At 47.3% G+C, this 24514-nt stretch overlaps 3 protein-coding genes across 3 annotated transcripts; 2 read left to right on the top strand and 1 right to left on the bottom strand.

Annotated features, from left to right (window-relative positions):
- Positions 1 to 5655: 5655 nt before the first annotated feature.
- Positions 5656 to 6675, top strand: BJ212DRAFT_1407599 (uncharacterized protein). Its single transcript, XM_041337438.1, has 5 exons — positions 5656 to 5812; positions 5864 to 6084; positions 6179 to 6327; positions 6457 to 6601; positions 6653 to 6675. Exons 2-4 carry the CDS (start codon positions 5930 to 5932, stop codon positions 6582 to 6584), a joined length of 432 nt encoding a protein of 143 aa, XP_041185392.1. The 5' UTR covers positions 5656 to 5812; positions 5864 to 5929; the 3' UTR covers positions 6585 to 6601; positions 6653 to 6675.
- A 15108-nt stretch (positions 6676 to 21783) lies between these two features.
- On the bottom strand, positions 21784 to 22255 carry BJ212DRAFT_1407558 (uncharacterized protein). The gene has a single exon (XM_041337437.1). It carries the CDS (start codon positions 22088 to 22090, stop codon positions 21854 to 21856), a length of 237 nt encoding a protein of 78 aa, XP_041185391.1. The 5' UTR covers positions 22091 to 22255; the 3' UTR covers positions 21784 to 21853.
- A 1833-nt stretch (positions 22256 to 24088) lies between these two features.
- BJ212DRAFT_1306172 (uncharacterized protein) lies at positions 24089 to 24470 on the top strand (the record flags this gene model as incomplete). The annotated part of the gene is made up of 2 exons (XM_041333801.1): positions 24089 to 24348; positions 24384 to 24470. Coding segments are annotated over 2 exons (347 nt in total), but the record flags the coding sequence as incomplete, so codon positions are not given.
- Positions 24471 to 24514: the final 44 nt, after the last annotated feature.

The following is a 24514-nucleotide window of genomic DNA, read 5'->3' as shown; positions in this document are numbered from 1 at the left end:
CGTAAGCCGATAGTACCCGCAAGTGGAAGCCCGTGACAAGTCACATAGTCAGATAATGACGCACCTGAGAGGCTTCTGTTGTCCACCTTCGTTCTAATAGTCATTCATATACATACTCGATATCGGTACTCGTATTTGCTTGGCACTTCGGCGTGGATAGAAGGCTGAAAGAAAGCTGTCACCCAGTTTGAGGGAGGTCAAGGGGAAAGTACCTTCTCTCGGCGGCACACAATCAGACTCAGTTTACTCCGACAACTTCAGGTATGAAACAAATAAACTGCCACTCGATAACTCTGACAGATTAACGTTTATTTCCCATCGCTTATTGTTCAAACAGCAAATAAACTGAAGAAATTATTGAGTGGGATTACCAACGCATCAGGCACAGCCTTTCACGGATCGCATCATCGCTGGCACAGTAGCACTGCCTACTGTGACTTAACAACTTCGAGTGGGGTGATTGGACGTTGATCGATGATCCGCGACCGATTTAATTGATCACCGTAATCGAGTGCCGAAGCGCTGACCGCTGATGATGTGAAATAATTCGTTCTCTTGGCTCGGATTCTGATATTCTAGTCAGGCGCTTAAGCCTCACGCTGACAAAGAGAGCGCGCAGATGGCGTCTTTACCAGTGCGATTCAAATCCCATCTTGCTCAGAACGTTGATCATCCCACCAGCCGCTCGACCAGGACGGGAACCCAGTGAGTAGATTCCTAGACTTTTGGTAATCGGTTACCAAGTTGCAATTTGCAGACAGCCTTCAAAAGTACCACTGGGCCCTGGCCAGTGCCAGACCGTAAAGTCTCGCAGCTCCGACAGTCTTCTGGCAAGCACTGCGAAGCTGTGTCGTGCCCTTGCACAACACCCATAGCCTGCGCATCCCGAATCAGCGGCCCCCCGCTTTCCTGAAGATAAGTCATACACAGAGCCATAACATAGGTATGCAGGCTGTGCATATGGTACGTGGCCCGAGCTGACCATTATCATCGAATAAATAGCGGAGGTCTCCTGATATCTTTTCCTCTTAACTTCAATACTACAACTATGTCCGGGCCATACGTCTACACACAACCGACCTACGAGCCTCCTCCATATTATACCCACCCGTACACACCTCAGCGGTCACCTTTCATTCCTCCCTCCAACTTATTTCCGCCTTCCCCGTCTTCACCTTTTATCGAACTTCCTGGAACCCCGTACACTTCTTACTATCCTGACGGATACCGTCGCCGTCGCCCCCCGTCTTGGCATGGAGGGATGACTGCAGCGCCTCCCAGTCCATCATTTTTGGGAGTTCCATTGCCACCGACCCATAACCGGCGGCATTCATTCGGCCATGGCAATCGCGCTCCTTGGCCATACCAGACGTCGCCGCAGCACTTCCAGATTCACCCGCTTCTTAACGGAGAAGCTTATGTATCCGAGTTCTACTTCGACATTGCCAATCCAGCTTTCGCGCCATTGCGCAAAGTTGGTCCAAACCACACGGCTATGGTGTCTGTCGAAGAACTCAGGGAACCTGCTACGTTTCCAACCATTACCCGCATGCGTATCACGCATGATGCTATTCCCCAATGGCCTGTTGACTTGGAGCTCGTTCATGGCGAGTACGATATCTCAGGCGCTCTGCCCATAACGGTTGGCGATGTTTTGTGGATGATCCATTCTTCCCTGCACCGCCAAATTTCTCACTCTGACTGGGCCCAGCTAAGTCAGAGTGAAGAAACTGCAATTGCGCGGGCATATACCCGCAGATACAGGAGCATCCCTTCATCTGCTCAGCTCGAAGCAAGTCAAGGAGTCAAAAGGGTTGACTATTTGATGGAAAGACACGTCTTCAGGGGACTTGTCAGAGCTCCAGATGAAGATGGTTTCCACCATTGGAAGTTGTTGACGTGAATGTTGCCAGCCTTTGTAACGCCCTCTCTTTGTGCTAAATCTGTCCTAAACATCCTTTTGTCCTTTATTGTCTTGATTCGCCGCTATGATTTATGTTGTAACTATCTCACATATACCCTGACAATGACTCGAGGCCTACTTTTTAAAATTGCCACACATCTATGTTTGTCGGCTTGTGATCGAAACATTTGTACGCTTATTGATATTACAGTTTGACTGAAGCTTTGCTTCATCACACATTTGTAAGGGGAGATGAAGATGAAATGATTGCTGTGAACCTTGGAACGCCCTGTGCCTGACCGTAGACAAAGTTCAGACAAAGTATGATATGCGGGGTGTCACAGGCCCATATGAAATCCAACACGCTAATGCATAATCTAGCGAAGGCACAACACATGGGCGATTTTAATCGAGGCTCATATCATGATCACAGACCCCCTGTTCCTGTGTCTGCCAACTCTAATCCAAAATAACGCTGAGAGAATGAAACAAAGGGAAGTTACCGCGAGAAGATATTAACGTTCAATGTTGGGTGTAGTAAGCCTCCTGTTAATGTGACATATCTAGTGGGAGACAATATGGTTTCATATCGGGGCTATTCATCTACGTACTGTACTAGTGATATCAGGGTCATCACAACCTATCGACCAATGATCGATACCCGTTCCTTAGCGGTAACTGTCAGGTCCACCACGCGTCTCGCACAGCAATGCCATGCCTGTCAAAGTCACCGACGACATTAGAAATCCGTCCTCGACCTTTGTAAGACTGCAGTGCTGATTGTGGTGTCCTCCCGTCCCAGTATTTAAAAAAGACAAATCGTAAGTCATTCAAGTGACCAAATATCTCCTCGGAGATCATAGCGGTCATTTTATATGTTATATTTGGTGACAAAGAGATTCAAATATGTTATGACATGATGGAGAAAACGTTTGAATTCTTGTAGGGATAGGAGCACTCACGGAAGTTTGTAATTACCGCGCTCCTCGTTGAAGGGCGCGGAAGACTAGATGGAAAACTAGAGGAACGGGAAGCTACGGTTGTGATGGAGCACGTCTTCCAATTCTTCCAGCACTTTCCTTGACAGCTGCATCGCAGGCTGATACAAAGGGGTAAGAACTCGTCCAAGCCAGGCCAATAGCTGTGTCTACTTCAGAAGAGCTTTACGTCTGCGATGATTAAGAGCAATCGAATATGTCGACATTATCATACACGAGGACACGGGCATGCAAAGATATGGATTGTCTGTTCTAGAAGTAAATCGTTAAAAGCTAAAGTCCCTATTAGGCGAAGCAACATACCATGATGATCTTACACCTGGCACGTGAAAATCAACAGTAGTGATGTTGAAAATCGTGCTTCGCAGCATCAGCCCCTTGACTAAACCCATGCTCTGAAATATGTTAGGAATAGGGCCACTAAATCTGCGATTTCACAGATAGACTTATCGAGATAGCGGGTATGTCGTGTTGCCGGCCGAGAGGCGGCAAAACCCAGAAAGGGAAACCACCTTGAAAGTACACTCACCGAACTCCCAAATGTTGTTGCTGCGCCCGTTTTCACGAATATGGTCCTGCGCCTTCCTCTTCGCATGCAGCCCTTGAATCCCAGTTCTGAGACGGTAGGCTGGCCCGCGCGATCGAAGGTGAAGAAGTCATAAGCCACGACCCAGCCCTGATCGAAGCCAGCTTCAAAACGCCAATGCTCGTAATAACTAGGAAAACGGGCCCAGTAAGATACATGTTGGCCTTGAAAAAAAATCAGGGACATGTGGCGACCGTGGAGTCGCTGAACTCACCCAAGGCTACATTTCTAGCGGACACCTTTCTAGCGTTTATTTCGGCACTGAGTCCAACATAATCCTTTACTGGGATCATGCCCACGACTTCGGGAAAGACACCATTTTCAACTGCGTCTCGGAAAGACCATCCTTGGTCTCCAGAAAACTCTTTTTTGTATGTCCAAAAGAATGACCCAGCACAGTACAGCTCGAACAGGTCGAGCTGAGCCCGAATGTAAGATGTTCTTCCTGATGTTCATCCGCCGTACCTTGCAAAGAGCCTGGATTCAAAGCTCCAGACCACTCGCCAACTATGAGTCCACTTCCTGATGCTGCGAGCTTCTCTGAAACGCGGGATGAGAACATTTGCGGAAAGGAGCGTTCCGATCAGCAAGGGATGCAGTATGCTGCGCTGCTGACGTTGAGATATCGCTCCGTGTGAAACACCGGTACAGATGATGGTCGACGCAAGTCAGCGCAAGGAAGACGGTAAGTGTGCGACGAAATCGGCATATTGATCAGTCATCCACAGTCTGATATGTAGATTGGGAACCAGAGTCTATATTTCTTATCTCTTGGATTGCCTCCCTGTACCAATTGTAGAGTGTTTCGTGTGAAGAGGGGTGGGGTTCGTTGAGAAGCTGTACACCGACTATATTGTTGAATGTGGAATCATGTGCCCGCAAAGCGATAAGTTGTGTTACTAGCATGCGGAGAGCGCGAATGGCCAGCTGCATGTTAAATTTGCCGTTGAAAAACGATATTACCGGGGATGACGTTCCGGAGTGTGAATCTTTATTCTGTTTTCCAGGAGCTGCGTGAAGATCTGAAATTTGCGAGTGAGAAATGAATATGTCCCACTCCACAAACGACACACCAAATAGCACCCCAATTCCAAAGCTCTGGGCAGTGATCACCGCGGCAACAAGTCTACTCCATGCTCCCTCAAAAACATGTTGAAGACCATCGAAGTCAGTTCGAGTAAGGATAGATGGGTCCAGTGCACAGATATGATAGTATCGATCTGTTCAAGGCAGCATGAGATGATGCTGTTGTACTATTACAAGAAAGTGCGCACTGGGATCCGCACGGTGTTGATTCCCCTTGCCGCGAGCCATTCAAAATCGGTGGAGGTGATCCAAGAATCCCAATGTTGTTCTAGAACCTGCTTCGCATGTAGACCCTTGGCAACGTCCAGATCACTTTGTCCGCTGCCGGCGGCGCCTTGAAATGGCGACTCTGATACCCATCGCTCTAAAACGAACCACGATCCTGAGCCACACTTAGCTCGCTTTGACTCGGATAATGCATTCAGTTTGAGCTTACCAAGATTAACTCCGCGTTGTTTGCGATATCGGTAGAGGCGTTGCTGAGGGCTTTCTTGTAGTGCTTCTTGAAGACCAGGCCCCGATTCGGTCTTGCTGCCACGTCTCAACCTAGAGATAAAGCTCCACATGTTATGCGTCTGTAGGGCCTATCAGAATTCTGAATATCCGGGCCGCAAATTGTAGTATAACATATGTTGGTCAATGTGCAACTCGCAAAATGACTAAACATTAAACAGGCGTGTTTGGCAAAGGCTTCTGATCCAAACAGTGACAAGTTTCATAAGATCTTGATCATTCAATTAACATTGCACCATATGGTATAACCAGCAATTTTCGTAATACATTGCTGCGTCACGCTTTCAAGTTTGTGTGCATATATTCTGCGCATATACTTCCATGAACTGCTTCATATTGTCATGTTACTGCCAGAGGCATGCTTGATTAGCATGCTCATTTTGTCACTCTGTTATTTCTCTTCAACCACCGATCTCGGACCCTGTGCTCAACCTGTGGGATATTCCAAGTAGACTCGTCAGGACTCAACTTTAACCTTGTTTCTGTTAGCTCCTCTTGTTCTCCTGTCCCCTGATGCCCGCGCATACATTTGGTTCCTGCGCAAAGAAAGTATACTTCTCCAGTTCATGCAACCTGCCCCGCCACCTAGAGGGTGCGGCTTTCACTCTCAAGGAAACTCAGTACTCAAGTTTGAAGGGAACATCGTGGTGTAATCACAGATCGTCCAACCGGAAATAGTTCATTTCGCTAACAACGTTGGTGACTTAATTTCTCCTTAGCGATGAGGTCCCTCTTTTCTTTCTCCTTACTCTTTTTCTTAAGCGCCACAAGGTCTAGACCCGATTCCCGGTTGGCGATTCAACCGAACAGTACTTCGGGTGTCCTTTGCCGCGACTGTAGTTCATGGCGGGTTTGGTAAGACTTCTTGCGCGCCGCTTGTCCCTATTTAGGGTGACCATGCGCCATGAAGCGTGCTGCCTTTGCTATCTTTCGGCGGAGCGAGCAACTCTGGCACAAACCGATATCACAAAGTACCACATCAGACATGTCGAATTTTGGTGAGTACGAGTCTCTTCGGCCGTAAATGCCTTTTCCAGTCTCATGCCTCGTATGAAAATTGTCAGCCTCACTAGGCTAATGTACTATCTACAGCGATAAAGGTGTACCGCCGCGCCTTTGCCATAAAAGGAAAACACGCGTTTTACATGTGTCCTGCACCTGTAATGACGGATTGGCATCAAACCTCATGGTTCCAATTTGCAATCGAGATAGTATAACACATTCAACCGCGTCGCCACTAGGTTTGTTCCTACTCGTTCCGAACTTTACTCAAACTTCTCACAGGAAGACCCTCTTTCCTCTCCAAGCCATGTTATATTGTCAATTCCCTCTAATGGTCATGCTTCATTACTCACGGACTTTCCGGACAGACGTGATCATTGATCCACCGCCATTCACTGGCAGTGCGCTTTTGGACAACAGATCTTTTATTGCAATCTCCCCTCTCGGCATTAAATTCCATGTTTGTCATCCAATACCACGTCCACGGCTTTTCTAGGGGTCCTCTTACTTCATGTAAGTATTTTCGCCAGGATATGTCTAGAACTCACAGGCGATCCGATCCAGGCATAACGGCTAACCTGTGCGCTTATAAGAGTCCGACCGAACACTTCTCATGCCGACTTCATCCCTCCTCTTGGTTCAGTACCTCGAGCAACGACATTTCCCTATCACCTCTCATTCTCACTTCACGAACAAAAAGTCATAATGACCTCCTACTTCCGCTCCATTTTTGGTGGAAGCCAATCTCCCAGTCACGACAAGCCCTCACGTTCACGTTCTAACCCTGCAAGCTTCTTCTATGGGCCGCCAGCTGGTTCAAGTTCCTCTTCGCGCCTAAAGACAAAACGAAGCAATAGCTTCGGTGCTACAGCAGCTCCATCTCCACTGCGATATACCACATTTGACGGTGCCAGAGACATGAGGTACGGCACTCCGTCGAAAGCTGAGAAGGTGCCACTCTACAGGCGCGCCAGCTACAGGTCATCAGAACATCGTACGTCTTCTGTCTTCCGCGGTCAACGAGCGCATTTGAAATTGACATCCACGTCCAGTCGGGCATTATCCTTTGTATAATTATGCGCCTCCCTGTATCTTATGGTACATCTTCCCGCACCAGTTCCAGTTCTTCTTCGGGTCTTCCGAGCATGCATCCAGGCACACCATCTATGGCTCACGTTCTTCAATACGATAGACGGCCTTCTCTGCAACAACGTCATACTTGGCAGAGTAGTATCTCATCTGCGAATGGATCGGCCCAGTCATGTAAGTCTCTTAAAATAGGTGTGAGATTGGCTATCTAACGGCGCACAGATATTGGAATGGATCCTCACGGGAGACGCGCACCTGCACTACACATGCATCCACTCTTTGCCTCTACTCGACTTCACTCCGCGCCCATAAATTACGACGTCACGTTTGCTCCTTCACCACGAACAGTTCTAGACCGAACCACACATTCACCTGTCGATGCCCATACGTTATCTCAACCAGCGACTGACCCGCCGACTCCCGCATCATCCCGTATCTTACTCCGCTCAGATAAGTTCCCGTGGCCCGTGGTCGTCGGGTCTTCCAGAAATGGGCGCTCCCCAGATATCACGAATCTTGACCTTCTTCACTCATTGTATGAGACGCTTCTCACGAGAGTCACGCCTCAGGAGTGGGAGGCTCTTGGTACTGGAAGCAGGGCACAGCGGAAAGTTACGCAGGCGTATGAACAAAGGTGTACCAGGTTGGGAGGTGGATGGGAAGGCGGAGTCCGACGAGTGGATTGGCTGCATGGGAAGACTCGTTTGATCGGAATTGAAGTGGAAAAGCATGGACCCGGCGCCGGCTCCGGAAGACTCGTGTTTGGCAGGGCTTGAAGCCGGGATTTTCAACTTTTACGATCGACAGCAACCGAGGCTGGTTCTGGTTTCCTTCTTGATATCCCCATATACCTGAGAAACCTTTTCGCGGCGTATGCATAGACGCTGTCACATCTCCGTGGACCTCACGATTATATAGCATACTTAGGCATCAGGCATATGTATGAATTTATTACACGACCTCTTTATGATTTTGTATTCTGGCTGTAACGGCTTGGGCATAGCGATACATTGCGAATGGAATTACAAATGTTGGTAGAAGTATCAGTTGGGCTACAAATGTGTGAATGAAATAGTCGAAAATAGATTAATGACGCTGCCGTGTTAGGAGCAGCTCACTCCATCAAAGTCATATGTGCCAGGAACAGCAACAGGACACCCGGCTTTGTCATTATGTGAATTGCAGTTGACCTGATCGTTCGCGGATGCACAACAGCGAAGGCAGAAACGATTGGCAGAGGGCTCAACCCTGGTGAACAGTCAACGAGCCAATTAGAAACGATAGAAAACGGAACATACTGCTCAATGAAGCTTGCGCCGTATCCTCCAAAGGCGCACTTCGCACCATTGGGAAATCGAACATCCATCTGACCTCCTGCATCATCTTGAGCAAAGTGGAACTTGCCGGAGTCCAAGCAGCCGGTAATCTAGCGCTCATCAGTACCGAGGAAAAGGTTGCAGACAGCTAAATATAACTCCACTGACCTGTATATAGGACCCATCGCTCGCCTCCGAGATAATAGCACCAGTTATGAAGTTTGCTGGAAATGTGTTCTGGCAATTAGATCCATTGGTACAATACACCGTCGCGTCACTTTCAGCATTCGATATAAATTCTAAGGGAGGACAGCGTGGTCAAGTGCGCAACGAAAATACAAAGGAGAGACGCACCTCCATCCTTTGCAGGAAGTAAAAGTGCAAAATCAGTCACACTGGTTATATGCACGGTGGTCGAGACAGACGAAGGACCTGTAGGCTGGGGCGTCGGCGCAGCGTTTACTCGAGAAAGTCGGGCTGGGGTACCAGACTTGGATGCCAAGCGAGATCGTTTTCGGAGGCGGGCGTCCTGTTTCGCGCCTGTTTTGCGAGAGCGATGAGGTTTCTTGTTCTGTAGGCTTGTTCTCGTCGCGAGCGTCTCGTTGTGCCGTTGATCTGCAGGTATCGTATTGGCCTTGAGATCTTGGTATCTGTTCGCAGGCCGCCAGGCGACTGCCAGTATGACGTGTGCGAGTATAATGAAAAGATTGAATGATAAAAACATGTTTAACTTTTTAGTGATTGGCGGGCGAGGTAGTGATGTATGGTTGTGAAGGTGGAAGTTGGTTGAAACGTCGAAAATGGTGGCGTGAACGCGCCGACACGAGTATAAGCCATGTCACGTGAAGTGATTTTTTTCACAATCTTCACTATGTAGTAACTGTGAGTAGTCGGAATCCCTTCTTGATCTCGATGCCAACATGGGTGTCCTGGGGGAAGACAGGGGTTGGACTCCATCAGAAATGAAGTCGTTAATTTGTCGGTTCGGAACTTCGAGTAGTACGGATGTAACCTTATGTTGAGCACCTGATACAATGCAGCATACGCTAGTAGCATCAATTAATTTGAAGTTGCTACTATTGGGCTGGTTTCAACAGAAAACCAGAAGGAAGGTATCATCATCAGACCACATGTATGGGATGACCTCACAAAAAGTGCGCGGTTTCCACTTGTTCTTTAATTCGAAGGTCATTGCTATAGTATTTGTTCGCCTCCTTAATGTACTGACAGGAGGGGAACGTGCCATCGAAATGATCAGGTTAAGTTCGTGCGGCGCCCTTACTGAATGATGACGCACTCACCTGTCGATGGTAACGGACAAACTCTAGCGAATCAAGATTTTTCCATTCCACTCAAACCACCCGATAACAGATCAAAGTCGAATATCGAGTATGAATACACTGGATTGCTGTGGAGATTGTGTACATGGTAAATAAAATTACAATTGTCCTGGTATATGAGTGCATTTTATCCAAACTATTCCGGTACATGAATCAAAAAAAAACATTGCGGACAGAGATAGAGCAAGATAGCGATAAAACAAATTAGGGGCTGTCGAATATAGATGCGAAGAAGAGAGCGGTGACGGCAGATTACCAAGTAAAGTTAGAGCCGGCAGTGTTAAGTGATGAGATCCGACTAAAGTCCATCGGAACTGGGCTGGATATACTCAGATGCAATGTGCCGAAAGATAAGGAACAGCCAAGGCGACCCGCGCATGGCGAGGATCAAACGTTCTGGGCGAAGTGAATTTCCCAGCTGTCTGATCCATCTCGAGCTCTAGCAAGGCCGGAGAAGAAAACTTTAGGGCCCAAAAAGTCAACGCGTTTCACGCCCTGCGCATGTTCCTGCGGGTCAGCGCGTGACCTGGCCCTGAAAGAATCAACAGCAGCATTGGCCACACGGGAAGATCTTTGCATCTCGTGCGAAGCAACACTCCGGTTGAGCATTTCACGTATCATGGCAAGAACATCGTTCACAGTGACACCCCGAGGGTTCACAACCTCTATCGTCCAAGCGGGAAGCTCAGGAATAGTAATGATCATGTGAGAGACTGGCGGTTGTACCGCAAGCTCCTGAAGCATGGTAGGCGGACAGCCTGGTCGCAGCTGCACATGTGCTAGGTCTCGTGTGATGTTAAATCTCAAATTAGGGCCATGACTCAAGAGTGAGTGCAAGACTATGAATGAAGAGTGGGACGTGGAAGAATGTTGGTCTAACGACAATGGATGTGAGATCTGCGTAAATTATGAACGAAAAGAAGAATTGCATACACGACATAGGAAATTGGTGTGAGGCCGCATTGGGGTGTGGAAGTGATACTGAATGGAGAAGCGGCGCATTTGGGATCGGGGATGGAGACGACGCTGGGAGCGCAGACCAATGGCCTTGGAAGGCTTGACTAGTGGAGCCAGATTGTGCACTGTGCACAGCCCAAGACCTGTGATGAGATGAAGAGGCAGGGAAGCCAATCCGGTAGTTCATCGTGTTAGATTGGAGTCAGGGAGATTGGACAAGTCAGAAAAAATATAGGGGGGCGTTATTAGACCTGGAGATGCGCAGTACGCTGGGTGACTCGACTGTCATGCTGCGTGTCTTTTATATAGCACGCCGAGGAACATCGGGAAGTTACTTGTAGACTTCTCGCGCCCATCGTTGGTCGGGAGCTAATTGGGGATTGCTGCGCACGAGTGACATGGGCGGGACAGCGAACATCGTTGGATATGGTGAGATCAAACAAGAACTTCAGAATAAACGCGGAATCTTTGGCGGGAATTCTAATTATGGCCATGGGGCGGGATTCTGGCGGAACCGCTGACCCATAAAAGGCAGGCGTCGGGGGATGCGCGCTGATGGCGGTCTCACGGGACACGTTGAGAAGACACCTTGGCGGATGTTGAGCGGTGATAACTGTTATCGATCGCATCTATTCACCCACTGATCATCGATAACCCTAGACTCATCAGCAAAACCCTGATTTGGGTACAGCGCCACAGCCACACAGCGTGTCACAGGTCACATAGATTTTGTTGTAAAGGCTCTGCAGCACCACACAAGTATTGATTCTATGTAAAAATGAGTGTAATGTAGTCATAAACATGTATATAACAAGATGGTGTGCTAATAATTATGTTTTATTGAGAAATTGTGTAGTGTGCAGCACTGTACAGCGCTGTACATGGGGGGACCTCGCTGTGACACTGTGATTGCTGTGCAGCATTGTGCAGTGCTGCACATAGGGTTAGGGTTTTGCTGATGCTCACAAGTATCTGCGCTGAAATCAGTTGAACTGGACCTCAGCACTTCAGCGCTCAGCCACAGGCATGTATGAATAAGGTTACTCTTATGTGAGGTCTAATTTAGAACACTATACAGCATGATCAATAAGATACCTGTGTGAGGATGATCGGGTCAATACATCTGTTAAACTTCAGTGTTTCCTGCATCGCCTCCCAGTCACCCAGTTCTATGCATGGAAGCATGTTTCATGGGATGCCTGTGCCTTTTCCTCCATTACCACTCTGGGTGCCATGGATCTTCGTATTGATCACCTGCCCTGCTGTCTGCTGTTTAAGATACTTGATTTCAGGGACTCAGAGGTAGCTTGGGCTTGCAGTGCTTTCAGCACAGTGAATAAGGCAGTTAGGAGGCTCATAGCCTTTGTTGTGCTGATCAGATGTGGAGAGTCCATGATCATGAGGCATCCATCTTTCCACAATGAACCACTGTTCGTCTTGTCCAAAATGCCGGAAATACCCAAACTTTCTTTTCAGGTGGGGTGGGGTCAGGATGAGAGGGTGTGATGCATGGCATATCAACCTCCTTTCTGAGTACCTTGTCGATATCAATAGTTGAGAAGAACATGACCCCCTGAGGTAAGTCATCCATTCCCAGTTTAAAGGCAAAAAGGCTCCATGTCCATAGGTTGGCGATCTGCAGCACAAGTGCAGCTTGATAGCGATCTTCTTTGGCACCCAAGTAGCATAACTCGTCGTGCCCCGAGATGAGATAACGTGCCTTGATATCATATTGTCTGACACATCCACACCAATGATGGCATACCCCTTCGTGCGCACCATGGCATTGAGCTCTGAGTTAATGTGGTTTTTCTTTGCGTTGCCTGCTGTGAGCCACATTCTCTCAATAGCTCAGCGCATCAGTGCCTATTGTAATCACTTGATGAAGGATGATACCCCATTTCCGGGGTCTGGCTGAAGATACAGGTGGTTTGAACTGTAGACCTAATGCTCCCTGCTGCCAGACTACCATCTGATTCAAGACACAATCATGTGCACTGATCCAATAGCTGCACTGCGCAATCATGTCCAATGCATACTTTGCTTCATCGCCAGAGCTCGTGAGCATCCCATCTTCTGCATATTCCACGAACATTTTCCTGGGCAGACTCCCCACATTCACCTTCTCTGAGTCACTGGCTTTATGTGGCAACTTGTAGAAGACAAAACAGCCCTCCAAGTGCATATCTTGTAGGTTGTCATTTGTGGGATTATAGAAATCAGGCTGAGAAAAATGGGTAGGAAAATTGGCATCCCCTGGAATGCGAAAGGTCTAACCATGTTCCTGGGAGTAGAAGAGTGACTAGCCTTTCCATGACAAACGAAGGAGGATAGGGGCAATGCGATTCCGTACTGTGACATCCAATGTGCTGGGAGACATGTCTTTCTGGGGCTTTGCGAGATCCCAGTACCACTTTGGCCAAAATACCTTTGGTTTGGGCACATAGGAGTGGACTTCTTACATTGGGGGGAAGAATCAGGAACAGTTGATGGGCATGTTGCGGAAGGCTCACCTCAAAACCAGCACGGAGACAGCATAGTTCTTCTCGTTTGATTTCATTGGCCTCCTGGTCGTGTTTAAACTCCACATCACATATGAGTTCCATGACGGCCTTGACCACTTCAGCATGACGCACTTTCTGAATCTCCTTGGATTTGCGGTGCTTCATCCAAGCAGGTCTTTGGTAGGAAGATATTCCCTTCACTGCAACATGCAGAGTCATCATCTGGAGAAAGCAGGACTGAGTTCCATGTAAGTTGTACTCCTCCAGAATGCGCACTTAGTCATAGCAGATGTTGTGACCAACGACTATGTGCAGGGAAAGTGTATTCCCCAAGGGAATGGGGTGTTGTTGCTCAACAGATTCCCCAAGCAACCAGGGTGATATCCAACTGTACCAGGCATTCTATAGGGCAGCACATGCCATGATGGCATAAGTATGATATGTGGGCATGGTTTCCATGTCAAATGTGAGCACTTCTTCTGCACTCCCTTTGTGCTGTGGAAGCTCAACATGCTCAATGCAGTCAGCAAGGAATTAATGTTTTGTCCATCCCAACTGAATGTCACAATGATCGGGTTTTGGAGGAAGTTCATTGAACGTAATATGTTTAGCCATGGTTGAGTGGACTGATTGCCAATTCTATGGAAATGCCCATCGATGCTTGAGCCTAGGAGGGGTGGGAGGGTGAAGCTGATATCAGGAAGAACAGAGCCCAGGCTGTTTGGGGTCCGGTCCAAGTCCATGCATTACCAGATGCTCCTGTGCAAGCAGCAATATGAACGAATGCTTTCGATGGTGCTGGAAAAGAGAGGTCACAAAATATTTGCGAATACAATTCCCAAGAAAGGAGCTGAACTCCAAGCTCATTGTGCTTGACTGTCCAATATAATTGGTTGCAGGAGAATGGAATTGAAGCCACAACATAATGCACCGTGCCTCACTGTTTTTCGGATGTCATGTTCTCTTTCTCTTCCCTTTTTCATGTCAGCTCCACGTATGACAGGTTGCGGTTGTACATGGTTATAATGTCATTTCTGCTTTTAAACAAGTGGAGCTGCTCAAGCATGCAGGTGTTGAGCTGACCCACTGGATTTCCACACAAGGTTTAAAATCCATGAGTAGTTAGCGCTGTTAGCAGTCAGGTCCGACTTGCACTACTAGATGTCACGCAGGCAAATCTCATACCAGTGGAATGAACGATGGGACCTTGGTCCACTGGTCCTGGGATAGTACTATCGGTTACTATCATTCCATTATGGTCCACTATTCTGTGAGTCACACTTAAGTCACGAATAGTAACAGACAGTCACACTGGCCAAATTTACAGTCCGCTCAATAGACGTTATTCATGATTCATGAACTTTAACAGCAGTTAATTAGGATACCACTAGCAAGTCTGTGAGCTATAGTGTGTATGGAGAATTATATAGAACTAGTAAATGCAAATAATTAATGCTGTGTAAAATATTGCTGAGGGAATGTGTGTGAATGTAGGTAGTGATGCATAGGTGCATTGTGAAATTCATGACTCAGATGTGGGGGTTGAGCAGAAAAATATGGTGGATGTGGTGCGGGAATGATGAAACCAGTATGAGAAGGCAGATGTATGAAATGTGGTGGCAAGTGTCCAGGCTGGGAGGAACTGGAGGTTGCAGGAAGTTCTGGTGGTTGGCTCGAAGTTGAAGCTGCTGATGCCAATGCTTGCCAGGGATCCTTCCACTAATCTTGTTGACCCGAGCATGTAAATCATGAGGGTGCACAGGACACGCGGCGCCAGATTCGTGAGCCAGCCAATCCTTGACAGCTTCCTCTTCAGACGGCTGGAGGAGCTGCCATGACCAGGAAAAATCCTTGTGAGACATATGACCCTTGCTCTGGTCTTTAAGAGTCTGCCGCATGACCTGTACAATGAAATTAGCACCACAGGAACTCGAAAGATAAATAATCATACTTTGTTTACCCTTGCAGCTACTGTTTAATTCTTGTGGGTGCCATTTGTAACACCCTCGAGTGCAGCCTGGATCCTGAACTCATACTTGGGGACAGTAGATGCTGCCAGCTTGCCTCGGTGGCAACCCATGGCATAGTGATTGAGCCCAGCTCAGTGTTGGCTCAGTGCAGTGCTCACGGGTGACAGATTGCAGCTGCACGCTGTTAATTTCAATGTCCGACGTCGGCAGCTTCGGCAGGTGACACCAATCCATGATTTTTGCTGCTGTCACGCTGAAAACACGATCTCCATCACTTCTTAACGGATTTGATTTCCCTCACTTGGAACATGCTACGATAGTATGTAGAATATACTTAGTGAAGTAGCTAAGCAATTGCTTTAACATTGAGTGCTGTAGACAAAATTCACGGAATGGTGGACCGTAACAGAATGATAGTAACCGATAGTATGCGGGCGAGAAATTTTGCAACACTGTGCTCAAACATGTTTCGCACCGGCTTCTCTCTGGCAACATAGGCTTGACAGCTTTCTTGATATAGCATTAAAGTATGTACTAAATCCTACATGCTCCTAGTGTTTCCTTATTTTAATGTTGTGTAGTTGTTGTGTTATGAAAAACTGGTTGGAGCATTTTGCAACTCTGGGCCAGAGATAGTATCGTTAATATTAGCATAAACATCCACGTCGAGCTCAAGTTCCTTTATAATCTTATTAAAATCCGAGTAGGAGGCAGTACTCTCAAGATTGCATCGCATCAAGCACCTGCCAGTACCTCCGGTTGCTCACGTTTTCGATGTCATCGGAATGCGGTGAGAATATCACATTTTGACTGCAAGATGAATGTATATCCATACTGATAAAACACAGGTTAACGTTGGCCCACTCACCTGTCGATTTAAAAGGATGAACAGGCACTTCTCCCCAACCCTTCAGTCTTTTCCCCATGGCCACTTCTGTCGTACCGCAGGATGATTTCTTGATGGCAGTATGGAGCATTCAGGTGATGAATGTGAGTGTCTGTCTGAACCAAAGCAGCACTGATCCCAGCTGAAAGACTACTCTCAGTATACCGATGGTCTGTCCTCTCGCTCTATGAAACAGGGAATTTCTGACGAAGATATTTTAGTCGCGGTTACTACTCTTTGGGTGGGTTTCCTCTTGAATTTTTAGCCAACTTCTTCACTTATTCGGGTGAAAGGCTTATGATTTATTGTTACGATTCCAACAAGAGGTGATGACACCGTTTATGCTCGTAGTTATTGATCTCATCCCCCATTTTCACAGGCAACATTTCTCGCCCAAGCCAACAAGAACGTTGCAAAATTCCTGTACATCGGAGCCCGCTATATGCCGTTGTTGATAGCTATTCCTGGGCTCATCTGTGAGCATATACTCATCCTCTATGATATTTTTAGTCTCACTCGAGTCCCAGTTGACCAAGTCTCCCACATGGGGAACGTTGTGCGTGTGCGACCTTGGCGATCATATACGTGTCTCTCACTGTTTCCATAGGACTGTCAGAGTGTAGGTGATCTTGCAACAGGCAGGGCTTCAATTATAACTGATCTTGACGTTGTGCTGACAACTATCTAGCCTTCGGCCTGATAGCAGCATTCTGCGCGGAATGTTTGTGACCTCTGTCACTAGATTCACTTGAACTTTCACTAATTTCTCACCGTTCGTTAGCCATCTTCGTACTCCGAACCTGCGCTATGTGGGAGGTGAAACACCTTCTGCGTCGGATTATGTTCATGATCGTAGCTGTGTGCATCCTTTATCAAATCACCTGCTAAGTTTTACTCAGGGAACCGGCGATAACAGGGTATAACAGTTACTGGGCTAATCATTTTCAGCTTTGTCCCGGGGCAGTACGTATTTGTACCTGATGTTCCGACATGCAAAACATTGCAAGTTGCAAAAGCGCAACGGCTATTGGTGGCGTTCCTGGCGCTCCTGATATTAGAATTTGGTATGAAGACGTTTTGTCATAATTTTTTTCGGAGTTCTGACTTCCATCTCCAGTCCTTGTTATTTCTACCACTGTAAGGGCTGTGAAGAATTACAGATCGACACCAAGACCACTCCTTACACTTCTCCTCACGCACCATATGTTCTACTATGGTTGTGGATTTCGTGCGTGTATTCTACTTCTATGACAGCGCAATAAACTCTTTCCTTCTAGTCTTCAGCATTATCAATGTCCTGTGTGTAGCGCTGTTCGAAGTCAGTTTGGCCAGTTTGCCGCCAGGCTTCACACGAGCTGACATTCTACTTATATGCATAGTACGAATATGCTACAGTCTTCTTTAAGTGCGCAACGACCTCCGAGTGCTCATCGTAAATGCTGACTCCGTTGCAATTAACAGCCCTCAAATAATGATGCATGCAATCTTGGCAACACGTATGCAGTACCAGCTCTGGGAGTCCGAGAATGCTCGAAAGAGTTATCGGTCAGAGCAGTACCCTATGTCGTTGTTATAAGTAGTCATGCAAAGTCACTATGAATGATGAATCACGTGCGCAGGGTTGAAACGTCAAGTTACTGTGCAGTACTGTGTTCGCCTGTCACTCAATATTCAGAATCACTACTAGCACTGAGACCATGGCGCATATCAGTGAAGGTGTCGTGAACAGCAATGAACTTTCTCACCACGACGACGATCCTAGAGCATACCCATTCCCATGTGGACAATCTGCCGGTAGGCGACTCGACTCTGTCTCAAATGGCTTGAGGCGGTGGGCAACACGAGCCCACCTTGCAAAAAACTCCTGGGTCAGAACTGCGTACAGTAGTTACGGCTAACACTGAGAATAAATTCAGTATCCTGCCTACATAAAGGCCAATAAACGATATGAAGAATTACTCCTTCAAACTCCTGAAGCCTACCCCTTCCCCTTTGGAGAGCATAAAGACAAAAGACTCGATGTACCAGAAGACACCATCTGGTGGGGTATTCATCCTTCACGGTCTGGTAATGACTGGGTAAGTCGATCGGTGATCAGCACCGTATGCGCTTCAATCACTCGGAATCGTAGCATCAAAACCTGGCGGAGGCATATCGTCTTTACTTGGACAAGGTATACGATTAGAAGTCACCAGGTTCAGTCACAATATGATTTGGAAAGCAGTATAATGGATATAGGCTCGATGATGTGTACAAGCGTCCTGGTTTCATCAGATTTTGTCTGAAACCAGAGCATAGCAAATGCCTTTGGGTGAGTTCGAAGTTTCCCAGCTGCATTTGACTTTCGGTGTTCACTTTACCCAGTATTACAAGTTCAAAGACCTAGTTCAGAGGTACAGGATTTATCTCCGGACCCACCGACGGCCATACCACCCCAGAGCATCTGCGCACGTGGAAAATCCCACAGGGCAACTTCTTGGAAAACAGAACGATGGCCGCGGGTCTGTGGAGCCCGACGATGACTACGAGCGCGATGACTTTGTAGTTGATGATGACGAGACAATCTACCAAGAGAATGGTAGTGATTTCGAACCAGCCAATAGCACCAACGATCCCGTGGTGGATGACGACAGTGATGGGCACGACGATGCAGAGCACGCTGACTCTGAGTCCACAGAGAATGGTGATGCAGATCGGTCTGTTGTACAGGCGGAAGGCCTCCCACCCTCTCACGCGAGTGCAAATATTTCTCAAACCTCGGGCCCAGATCCAGATGACGATATACCTCTGGATGAATTGCACAACAAAACTATAATAAAGCGCCTGTTTGATGGAAGAAAAACAAAGGTCACGTCTTCAAACAACCGTCGAAGAACCTACCATTCGAGCTCGGGCGAGGAAACTGACACCGCTGAGCAGCCCCCGCCAAAACGCCTCAGACGCAGGTCCGAACCTGAAGGTACTGATAGTCTTTCCGAGTGTTTTAAACACTGATGACAGGACTTCACTTAGTCCATGGGCCTGCACAGCCCGATTCCCACTCTGATGTAGAGTCCGCTGCACTAGATGAGCCTGAGACCCCTCATCGCGATCAGCTCTCTCAATCTCTCAGTGCTTTGTCGTTGTCTCAGAAATCCGCTGGAAGCCCAAACAATGATGGTGAACTCCCACACGCACCTCGTAAGTCTCTGCGACTTCAAGGGACGTCTGTACGAAATGATGACGACTCGGACATACCAGATCATGATACTCGTATAGCACGCCTGGGGAGACGTTATCGTGCACCTATTCAGTCAGATGTTGAGGAGTGAGGATTTCAGCGATGCTTGGTATATATGGACCTTCAGAATAAATGTAATGTAGTTGTAGTGAGCCTAAATTGATGTGCACGAAGCAATTTGAAAACCGTGGACCGTACCCCACCGTACCTTACATCCTGATCTAATCGGTGATCATGATGGCTCTCGGTTTCAAAATGCGACTTCGATCTAGATCTAAGCATCTAGATGTCGAGTATCTAGATCATCGATGACCTACCCGATTGCTTATCCTTAAAGTGAGTCCACCCAGAGACTGCCACGTCTCGTATACTCATTATAGCGACATGTAGGCCAAGCAGAAAAAGTGAGCTGCACTGTGATTATCTGATCGTGCAATTTAAAACTAACGCGAATGCCAGATTGGAAAGCATTTGGCATTCTCAGCAATCAGGCATGAAGAACAGTCGAATTTTGATGTATGTTTTGAAGACTAGTATGCAACTTACTTGGGAACGACCTATTTCAGGACATCTCGGCTCAAGACCATCAATCAAAGACGCGGAATACCAGGCTCAGTTCGGTTGTCAACCTGGTTCGGATTACAAGGTCGAAGACATGATCAAAAAACAGAATAAAGGATGTCCAGTCGTGGTGACGGGTATTCTCAATCGATATCCTTCAAAGTGTTAAATCAGTTGATTTGGAACTTCGAGAGGGAAGAAGCGCTGGATGCTGATAAATGAAGATAAAGGTACGCATCCGGTTAGCCGACTCACTCATAAGAACCGAGACGATATGGGTGTCCTTGGTCGCAAACACTGATTTGCGGAAGAAAATCTCCAAGACTGAAGGTACGAAAAAAAGAAATATGAATCGAAGCGGCGGGCATGATACGGAGGCGAACTGGGTGGTCAAGTAGGTTCCGCGGAGAGGAACTGAATTTCATGATAGATGCCGAGGCCGTTGGTTCAAACGTACAATGTTCGCTCTAATGGATTGATATCTGGCAAAAATAACTGGTCACCGGGGTTGTCAAAAGAAGAAGATAAATTTACCATGGTATCTGAGAGCGATATTCGCCAGCTATGGGCCAAGTGAGGAAGGAAATGTCAGCTAAATGATGGCGCTCATCTCGGACTGATTCATCAAGTTCTCGCTCTTGAGAGATTCGAAGTGACACACCTGAGATCTGAGACCTCACATGATCATGCAATTAGTCCCTAGGGGAGGCAGCAAGTGACAGCTACTATATACTTACCTGAGGCCTAGGCTGCCACGTATCACTGTATACATATTGGATGTGCAATGAACTACATCGCAGGTTCATCGGGCGCTATCCTCCTCCTGGACTCGTGTCCAATCTTTTTGTTTCCGTAGTAATTCCTTGGGATCGTCGCCATGATCTTCATATGTCCTCCAAGTCATCACTAATCATGGTACTATTGAAAAGGTAATTGATATAGATCTGGTACTCACTATACCCTGCTTCATTTGTCGACAACGTTTCCAGGAGCATGGAGCAAACCAGCCTGCTCAAAATTCAGGGCCTTGAGAGAATGTGTGAAGATTCGGATCGTTTTCAAAGTCCGTGCAGCTACAGCTCGGGCAGTGGCGTATCAGTTGAATCCCTGTTCCTGACTCTCAACTTGACTCTGTACTATGGGTCATATGATGTGATACGAACATTGAGCTAACGTCTGGATTCAGACTCGTCAGAATTACCAATTGGGGGTTGCGGTGTGCTACAAGAGGTACTTATTCCTGTGTCAACGTCTTTCCAAAATTTCTCTTTGGCTGGAGTCCGCTGTATAATCGGACATTAATTCTTATATCTGAGCTGGGGAGTCGACAGTCATTCGTGTTCAAGTATAAATACACGATGTTTTGAAGTTAGGAAGTCCGTCCCCTCTGTTGGAATCGGATGACACTATGTGGACATGAAGGATTGAGATAACGAGTGCGTGACGGCAAACGGGAGTTTGCCGAGTCCGAGATGATTGTCAGCTGCAGCGTTAGATATGTCAGAGCTTAATATATAATGGACCGGTTATGTTTTATTAGCGAAGGATAGTATAAATACTGGATAAAAGAATGCATCAGAGGACATACGAGAGAATCTACTCTACTTTTCACCCACTACTAAGCTCATAACCACACCCTCGTCACCCCTTCAATTACTCTGAGCGAGTCTTGATCCCCTATTCGTCTGACCCATTCTCTAGGCATATTACTTCTGTGTTGAAGTTTCGTGCGGAATCTTTCTACTAAACTCTACCCTCGAGGTGTGTTCAAGTATTGAAGGGGGTTCATAATAATCATGCTGGACATAGGAGCAGGCAATATGAACGAAGTCACCATAGTCAACAACACCGGAGAGAAAATCAGTGTTAGCATCACTGAGATTAGCGAGAGCAGTGGGGGACCCGGATTCTATGAAATTGCATCAAAGAAGTCCAGTACCTGGAAACGGAGCCATTTGCAGGTGTGCCATGTGTTGAGGGCCGACAATGGAAATACCGAGGTTCTCGTTGTGGAGCCTGGAAAGAAATATGATATCGGAGGTGCGTTCAGAGTATAAACTATAATAAAGGGTGTTAAGAATCATTTTGGAAACACGAGCAGGCACTATGAATGAAATCACCATAGTCAACAACACCACAGAGAAAATCAGTGTTAGCATCACTAACACTGGCGACAGCAGTGGGGGACCCGGATTTTATGAAATTGCGTCAAAGAAGTCCAGCACCTGGAAACGGAGCAATTTTCAGGTGTGCCATGTGCTGAGGGCTGACAATGGAAAAACTGAGGTTCTTGCTGTGGAACCTGGAAAGATATATCAAATCGGTTGAAAGCCTTACGGGTAGAAGTAGTTGTGTACTTTATGTCTATACAATGTAAGAACAAAGCAAGTGTCGAACACAATTTGTTTTCATGATGCAAACATTAACTTCGTGCCTGACATTGACATACATTTGTATCTCTGATGGGCCAAAGGATTATATCCACGGATACGTGCTGCAGGCCCTGCAGTTCTCGTATATAATTATCATCCAATCTGGCGGAATTACTCAAAACTGTGAAAGCAGCAGTCATGTCAGTAGAAGTACAGCGGTATGGGGTACAAATGTAAATCATAATAGATACTGTACTCTCGTAGATGACGAAAATTCTACTCCGAAGTCAATATATCGTTGGCCAGCTCCTCTTCCTCCTGTTCGTCTTCTTTGCTATCCATGATAGAATCGAGGGTACTAGTCCCTGCAAAAGCAGGCTGAATGTCATCCCTCGCTTTGCTTGCGCCGCATACGACCAAATGAGTATGTGCTGTCCTACTTATACAAGCGACTTACGCCCTGGGCCTTCTGAGAGGTAGGAGAGGGTGTAGCTTCCTCCTCTTCCTCCTCCTCTTCGTCATTGTCATCGTCTGTTAACTGCACTACCTGAAGTTTCCTTACCGAGCAAAAGTTAAGACCACATTAAACGGGAAAATCATGACATGTTGATGCACGCGGCCCGCTTTGGCAGTGTTCGTGTTAATGTTGGGGTAACATGGTCGCACGATAGGACATCATCCTACTTGACTCTGTAAACAGAATACAATAGGTTCCGCAGAGAGGAAATCAATTCTATGACAAATTATATTCGGGGCCGAGGCCGTTGGTTCAAACACGCCCGAATGGATTGATACCTGGCAAAAATAACTGGTCACCGGGGTTGTCAAAAGAAGAAGATAAATTTACCATGGTATCTGAGAGCGATATTCGCCAGCTATGGGCTAAGTGAGGAAGGAAATGTCAACTAAACGATGGCGCTCATCTCGGACTGATTCATCAAGTTCGTTCTTGAGAGATTCGAAGTGACACACCTGAGATCTGAGACCTCACATGATCATGCAATTAGTCCTAGGCTAGTGAGGGAGGCGGCAAGTGACAAATACTATACACTTACCTGAGGCTTAGACTGCCACGTATCACTGCATACATATTGGATGTGCAATGAACTACATCATGGGTCCATCGGGCACCATCCTCCTCCCGGAGTGTCCAATCTTTTCGTTTCTGTAATTCCTCAGGATCGTCGCCATTATCTTTATTCATCACCGATCGTAATAGAAGAGATAGACCTGGTACTCACTATACCCTGGGGATCATGGAGCAAATCAGCCTGCTCAAACCATCGAGAGAAGATTCGGATCATAATTTTCAAAGTCCGTGCAGCTCGGCAGTGGCGTATCAGTTGAATACCTGTTCCTGACTATCAACTTGTCAACTCAACGTCACGGGGTCATCTTGTCCCAGAATGAGCAGGAACTACGCCACATTTTTCCTGTTAGCTGGCTTTGCTTTGTGGGAAATGTGTCTCCCCATATAACCTCGACATACACATTCAATAAGGCTTCGTGAGTTTCCGTCACCAGCGTTTGCATTGCACTGGTTTGCAAGTACTTCTCTGGCATCGCTAACGGTCGGGTAATACAAGGCAGCACAGGAATCTATAGCAATCATTGTTCACGTTCATTTGTCACTGCAGTGCACACTGCTTCACATTTATCAAGCTGGCAGGAGGTCGCTTTATCGATATTATCACCTGTTCACACCGTCCTTGCATCCTCTGAGCACCGGCGGCCAGCATGAACGACATATATGCTGACATGCCGCCCCTAGTTGATGCGAACAATATGCCGCAGCCAAGGATACCCCCTCCAGCAAACGCGACATTTACGGCAAATTATCCACCCCCACAGAGCGCATTCGCTGGCCAGGGGTGGAATGCGCCACCTCCACAAAACACATTCGCTGGCCAGGGGTGGGGTGCACCACCTCCACAAAACGCATTCGCTGGTCAGGGGTGGGGTGCACCACCTCCACAAAACGCATTCGCTGGTCAGGGGTGGGGTGCACCACGTCCACAAAAACGCATTCGCTGGCCAGGAGTGGGGTGCGCCCATGCCTCAGCTGTATCCTCCATTCCAGGCAGCAGCCCAAGAAGAACAGGCAAGGTGGGCCCGATACTGGCAAGCTCAGGTTGCGCCAGCTCCGCTATCTGTGCCAAGTCCTTATGTACCACACCTGCCCATGAATCCTGAGACCGTTCAACCTAATAT

Source organism: Suillus subaureus (genome assembly GCF_016647635.1).
Source record: "Suillus subaureus strain MN1 chromosome Unknown BJ212scaffold_245, whole genome shotgun sequence".
NCBI lineage: Eukaryota > Fungi > Basidiomycota > Agaricomycetes > Boletales > Suillaceae > Suillus > Suillus subaureus.
This window is presented reverse-complemented; position numbering and strand designations above follow the sequence as displayed.

Bases quoted from the DNA above. Each gene is read 5' to 3' on its own strand.
- BJ212DRAFT_1407599 (XM_041337438.1), top strand. From the start codon at position 5,930: ATGGCGGGTTTGGTAAGACTTCTTGCGCGCCGCTTGTCCCTATTTAGG. The intron at 6,085-6,178 runs GTGAGTACGAGT...TACTATCTACAG, and splicing joins ATCAGACATGTCGAATTTTG to CGATAAAGGTGTACCGCCGC. The intron at 6,328-6,456 runs GTTTGTTCCTAC...CTTTCCGGACAG, and splicing joins TTCAACCGCGTCGCCACTAG to ACGTGATCATTGATCCACCG.
- BJ212DRAFT_1407558 (XM_041337437.1), bottom strand. From the start codon at position 22,090: ATGCTAACACTGATTTTCTCTGTGGTGTTGTTGACTATGGTGATTTCA.